The 7,012-nt window shown below is 38.4% G+C and overlaps 1 protein-coding gene across 1 annotated transcript in view; it reads right to left on the reverse strand.

Annotated features, from left to right (window-relative positions):
* Window positions 1–6,326, reverse strand: part of LOC308177636 (uncharacterized protein) — a 48,421-nt gene extending 42,095 nt beyond the window's left edge. The window contains exon 1 of the mRNA XM_080555247.1: window positions 5,807–6,326. Coding sequence (XP_080411373.1) covers window positions 5,807–5,904 — 98 coding nt within the window. The 5' untranslated portion in view covers window positions 5,905–6,326. The remainder of the gene's footprint in view (window positions 1–5,806) is intronic.
* Between the last annotated feature and the right edge of the window lie 686 nt (window positions 6,327–7,012).

Consider the following 7,012-nt stretch of genomic DNA (forward strand, 5'->3'; position numbering starts at 1 on the left):
GTTGTATATACACTGCTGAAGTAAACATCTAAGCTCTCTAGTCATCAAACCTACGAATGAGAATCAAAATAAATATTGTGTTGGAAAGGAAGCAGCCAAAGTTGTCTAATAGGAGAACCTGATAGCAGGGCTGGGTCTTACATCTTTGCCCTGTCAGAGGGTTTAGATACTTAATTCTGGGCTGCAGGGAAATGTTTTTATCAGATCAGGTTTCATATCCTGCAGCCTTCTTGTGCAGTGAGGTACCTAAACCGCTACTTTCATAGACAGAACACTTTGCAGAAAACAATCCCAGAGACTTGGGACTGGAGATATGAAAAGTTTAACTCTTTAAAGCATGCACTAGGACATTCATCTAAGAGGGAACATATGGACACAATCCTTGTTCCAAGAAAAACTCGAGCATTTTATGTGAAATTCTAATAAGATAAGCAATAAGTACAAAACTGACACCAAGACTTTCACATATCCTCAGCCAGGTCCGCTTCTTCCTCAGATTATAAAATCACTCTTCCAGGCCTACACCAGTGCCTCATGAATCAGTGCTGGAGAATTGTTCTAATCATGAAGGTATCATAGAAAATGGGGTAACATCACCAATGGCTGAACCCATTGTGCTTTTTGAACACCTTGAGCTGGTATCTGTACTCTAAGGTTAGGCCTCTGATTGGACCAAGTAACTGACTGGTAAAATGCTTAAATGCCTCAAAAGATAAGTGGAATTTGTGGATTCCTCTTAAATCCCAACACAGGATTATATCTTCAGGCAACTATGTCCTTTTGTGGATCTCTGCTAAGCTTTCTAAAACTTGTAGTTTTTTCTGAAAGCACTGTCTGCAAAGCAAACCATAGAGATACATAGACAATGAGGGAACTCATGATGCTTTGCTGACCTAAGAGGTCTTGAAGCTGCTGAGAGTTCAGAATTGAGGTAGTCCAGAGTTCTGGTCTTTGGGTATAGGGGGGGAATTTCAGACCAAAACTAAAAGCTCAGATATACGTCTGAGTGAAGACAATATGTGTGAAACAGGGTGGGTAGGCTGAAGGGAACTGTTAGTTTCTGAGTTCTGAATAGACATGAAGTAGGTGAGTTGAGTCATTTAATGAGTGAGGTATGTATAACTTGGTGGTACATACAAGGTATGTGTGTGCATATGTGTAGGTGGCACTAGGACAAGTGGGTGGAAAGGTGAGAACTAGATTTCATGGGTGAGTGAAGAAGAAATAATAAACAGAATGGATAACTGTAAAGTTTCTGAACAGCCTCTTTAAAAACATGAGAGTTTAATAAGTTCTGAGTAGGTTGGACAGATAAATATGGTATTAGCTATATAGATTAAAGTACTAAAAATGAAAGTATATGCTAACTTCTTTCAGTAACTGTTATCAGTTACTACTTAATAGCATTGCAGTGGAGTATATCTTGCCCTTGAAGTTAATATTCAGTGATTTAAGATCAGAAAATGGCTCTGAGGACCAGAAGAAAAGACTCCTTCTCAGGATGCTGTAGCCCTCCATGAAGGGACTGCTGCCAGCTGAGCTGGAGTGGGAAACTTACCTTGTAGCCTTTTTCTCAGCTTAGTCCCCAATGACAAGAACCTATGGGTATTAGCAGTAAACAAGGAGCACATGGTACACATCAGACTATAAGAAACAAAAATGTCTTAAATAATTAAGCTTCTGCACTTCCTGTGTGGCCTTGTAAAGTTCCGAGCCACCTAGGATTTTCTTTTTTTCCCCCTCTTTTCTTTTTTTTTGTTTGCTTGTTCGTTCATTTGTTTTTGTTTGTTTGTTTGTTTTTGTTCTTTGGCTGCAGAAGGATATTCAGATTCCCAGGGACCACAGGGCATGAACATGGCTTGCATATCCTCTTATCTCTGACAGCAAGTAGATCATAGAATGTATAGTCTCATATGAGCCTCTATACCGGTAGTATTTTGGTGGAAATTTCTTCTCCTTTCCACCAGTGTAATCTCTCTGGGCCTGAGATCGCCAACTACTTGTGTTCCTGGCACTGTCTTCTCCAAGACAGAAGACTGCTCCATACTGCCATACTTCCCAAAAAACTCTGAAGGGGGAATGAGAACTGCCAAAGGATAGATAGTGAAGGAGCCATCTTACTAATTAAAGTTCCTTTATTCCAGGACAACCAGGGACAATTAGAAGCAGACAGAAATCTTTAAATACAGCAACAGTGATCTCTTTGGGGAAAAGCCCTGGTCAAGCTCCTTCATACAAGCTATATGCTTTTCTGTCCCTCTGTGTATTATGGATCAACCGAGATCCATGACTGACAGATGACAAGAGTAGGAGGCCTCTTGTGTACGTTTCTTACCTCTTTGAATAGTCTAGGCTGTTGAATGGTTCAGGGACAGAGGGAATAAAGGAAGAGAGACAGAGAGAAAGCAAACAAGCTTGTCTGTACTGTTCCAGAGGAGGCAAGAGGTTCAGAAATAGGCAAATTATCTTCTGAGTTCGAGTTTGCAATCAACACATCACTGTTCTCAAAGACATGCTGCACTTTGGAAAAGGGCACAAAACCACACATGCCTTTTCATTTTCACTTCCAGCATACTAGTAATAACAAAAACATCATTAAAAGACAGCTAATTGATGAAGGCTGTGATCCTGGCTCTAAAGGCAATGCCTCTGTTAGCCTTACAGGCGAAAGGGACAGGCTGCCGTAAATGCAGAGCATTTGGATGGAGTGGCCAGGACGTGCTAACTGCCCATTTTGCTGGGATTCTGCTTCCATGTTTCACATACGCCCACTCATGTGACCATTATCAATCTCTTAAGTCACCTATGTCCTGGAGCACAGATGCTTGTTTTCAATCTTATGTTAATTTGCACGGTAAATTTCAAGTACAGTAATACACTGTTTTATTCATTACATGATATATAATTTGATATAAAGAAATGTTTAAATAAGCTATTCATTGTCTTGAAATTGTAAAACATTGCAAGATATAAAGTACAAGAAACTCAACACTACGAACTGCTACTGCGACCTTTTAGACTAGCTGATCTGGACAGACTTACACCTGTAGCTGTACATCATCTTTTAGCATAGATATATCGAGTGAGAAGCAAACATAATGATTTTTTTTAAAAGTGTGTTGTCTGAAATTGCATAAAGCAATAGCATGACTTGCCATGTAATAAATGTATTTTCCTTTTACTTCTACAAAAGTAAAGAACTTACAAATTCATTAAACACAGGTTATAAATTAATGACAACTGTAATCTCGTTAATACTAATTTTAATAAATCAGTGCTAAACCATGTTCTATTTTGGGGATGCAAAGCTACACATTTTACTATGTACAAGACATCAAAATTTTCATATTTCTTTGATTTGTGGAATATTTAAGTCATATTTTTGTGGGCAAGTCTTCTTCACTGGCCAAAGGGCTGGACCCAGGAAAGGGCTCAGGTGGCTACCAACCAGGAGTGAAACCCCAGGCGTCTGTATAAGACCTTTGTGTTCTCTATGCAATGCAATGAAAAATTAAGCACTTCCGAATGACATCTTAGAAACCTGAGTATAGTTTCATTTCTAGTTTTGAAAAGAAAGTCATCTGGTGAGTCTAGACAAATTCTGAAACAGATAGAAGCCACAGGTGAGTGGACACAGTAGGGAAGATATCTTACCCACTGATACCAAGATATCAATACTCTGCAGTCTTACCCCCTGTGAACTCCCTGCTCTGAACTTCAGGTGGGGCACTGGGCTGCCCCACCACTCCTTGCACATCTGTATTTCCTTCTCCAACGTCACAGGGAGGAAGAGACATCAGGTATATATCAGGTCTCCTAACAGGGTTGACCAGGGCAGACTGTGGATCCTGCTTCATAGTCAAAAGCCGCCATGAGCCATTAAATAATGATTTTGGATTAACATAACTAAATTGCACCTAGTTCTTGTTTTAAGCACTTGAGACCTTTATAGAATATAGGCTAACATTATCCAGCCTCTTCAGTGCATGAGAACACATAGTATTTTGGAATAGAGCTTTGGAATGTTACTTTTAAATAAGTTAGTAATAAAAAGTTGCAATTCCCCTTCAATACCTACCTTGTTTCTTTCCTGACAATATTTTGCCTCCTGTTTGGTATCAGAACTATAATTAAGAGAACTTTCTTATTAAGTGCCCTGTTCTTTAATACTTACGTCCTTTTAAACATTCATATTCCACAAGTACTCTCGTTCAATTCAACCTTACGATTAGTGCATTTGTCTTTTTATACTTTTGATGAACACAAAGGCATACTAATTCAAAGATATAACAAATATTTTACTCATATGCAAATAAAAATAAAAAGATTATTTAATTTATTACCTTTACATTACTGGTAAGCAAATCATGACCCAAAGCAGACAGATGCCAAATAGGCTGGTGCTGGCAGTCAAACAGATAAAGCTCTGCCATGGAGAATATGAAAAGAAGGGACTGCAAACTAGTGAAGTCGAACTCCTGGCCCAGCAATTCTATTGAACAACTACTCTTCTAAAAGGACAGGGGCTCTTCTAGTACTACAGATGCTCAAGATTTCAGGGAGAACCTGTCTAACCACATCAAAAAAAATAAAATACAATCCTTCAAGTGTCTACCATGTTGTCTTCACAATATTTTTCACTTTAGTTAGCATCCATGGCAAAGAATATTATTCCTGCTATAATTTTGGCATGAAGAATCCTGCAGAGGCTGTGCTGTGACTGTAGGTATGTTTAAATAGTGCATTACTGATAGATGAAGACTTGGTCAGCATGGGGCTGCTCACCTGCAGAGCAAAAATTGTTAAACACTGCCAGTGTGACTAGTGAGCCCTTCCTGTGAAGAGTTACTCTGATCTACTGAGATGGGAAAGTGGTTTTTGGTTGTCTCAACGTATGGGACAACTAGCCCACATCTGTTTGGAGGGAAGGAAGAAATAGTTCATGAATTGACTGAGTAATGCTTAAGATGTCTGGAGAGACTTAAAGTCACTGGAGGGATTTAAAGTCATCCAAACTAAATTATTTCACTGATCTCAGTTTGGAATATATATATATATATATATATATAAAAACAACTTTAGACAAATTCTTCACTTGGTTTTGCTTATAAAATCTTATTGAATTCATATAAATAATAAAAAAGTATAAATTATAGGTTGCATTGTGTCATTCTGTAGCTCAAGAAGTTGACGAAAATTTCACATTGTTAATTAATTCCCTTAAAGTATTAGTGGAACAACTTTCCCATAAAAATCTATGCATTGGACAGTGCTTATGAAAAAATACTTAAAACAACATGCCTAGGACGTGTTCTGTGGAGATTGTCTATGTTGCCCGACATAGACTGGTAGGTCTGACAAATCACACTGTATTACTTTTTGGGTAATTTTGGCTACAGATTTTGTTACATTCTACAGCGATAACATATGTCATTACACAGTATTGACAACACCTCCTTGTTATTATCACTGGTGCTCTATGCATATTTTGGGCTGAATATTTTCCCATAACAAGATACTTAAAAACACAGCTGGATGTTCATCCCTTTAAAATTAATGGAAATTAAAAACACCAAACAAAATCACAGACACAACGAGGACATTTTTTGAGGATCCTGGCTGCTTGCTGGGAGCTACAGACACCTCCTTTGAGCTATGAAATGAGAAAAAAGCAGATGAGAGGGCAGAGGAAAAGCAGAAAGAAACCATTGTAGCACAATCCCCTTGTGCATGGGTGAATTTCCAGACAGCAATCCCTACCTGTCCTGCAAGTACTGATTAGGCTGGCAATAGCTCCTCTACTTACGTTCTATCCTCCTGCAGTGCCTGGAGAATGGGATTAGGGTGGGTTGGATTTGTGGGCCAAATCCTCAGGTGGCTGGTTCTGTCCTTTAGTGTGGGCATCCCCTGGGCTCCTGGGCCCTCTGGTTGTTTAAGACAGAGGAAGATCCAGTTGACACCTACAGCCAGAGCTGCAGGGGGGAATACTGAGGGTAGAAATGGGGAAAAGTCTGCACTGGAGTGGAACCTGGCTCACTCTTTTGCAGCAGGTATGTAAGCTATTCATGCCTTGGACAGCTTTTAATTCAGTGTTTGAACAATGCTTGGCATAACAAATTTTTGAGTCTAAGGAGTAACAGCTGTGTTTTTAAAGGTATTAAGGTAGTGAAATCAATGAAAGGTGGTTAAATCACCTTTTAATTGGTCTCTTACCTCTTAATAAAAGATATTGGATACCTTTTTCTTTTGTAAAACATTTTCAGAGCATTTACTATATTATTTTTATTCTAACAAGTAAAGAGATTTTAAGGCCAGGTGGAAGTGTATAATAGGGGCAATGTGAGAGATGCTGGCCAAATGGGGAAAAATATCTCTAAAACTTGCTGGCTGTTTCATCTGCAGGAAAGAGGAATTGCAGGCTGATGGCAGCTGACAGGAGCCAGAGCTCAGGGATGTGGGATGTGAGTGTCCCAGGAGCCAAAATGTTCTTTGACATCTCTGGCAAAAAATGACCATCATTATTATGATCTCCTGCATAGCACAGATCATGGCACTTCAAATAGCGATCCCAGGATGAGACAGTGTCTTTTAAAAATGGACCAATTCTTGATTTAAGGAGGAAGAATGAGAATGTATTGTGTCCTTTGATAATCTGTTCCAGTGGTTAATTAATCTCACTGTCAAAAACATGTGTCTTTTTTTTTTCTTGTTTGGATGTATGCTAATTTCAAACAGGTGTTTGGTTTTATTGTGCAATTAAAACACTAGAGAAATCTACAAGGCACTTTAGACAAATGAAAATTCTGAAATGCTTTTTTATTATAAAACTTTTCAATAGTATAATTATGATAAAACAGTTTTTCACCTCTCCCTCTAACTGGCTTGTAATGATTTTGGAAAGAATTTGGCACTTTAAAGCTATAATTAGGAGGTAAAGATGTAAGACATTTTTATTTCTATAAAATGAATTTAGCTTTAATTTTAGTTGTGAAAAAAAAAAAGAAACATTTTG

The sequence above is a fragment of the Anser brachyrhynchus genome (assembly GCF_964034855.1).
Source record: "Anser brachyrhynchus genome assembly, chromosome: 1".
NCBI classification, from domain to species: domain Eukaryota; kingdom Metazoa; phylum Chordata; class Aves; order Anseriformes; family Anatidae; genus Anser; species Anser brachyrhynchus.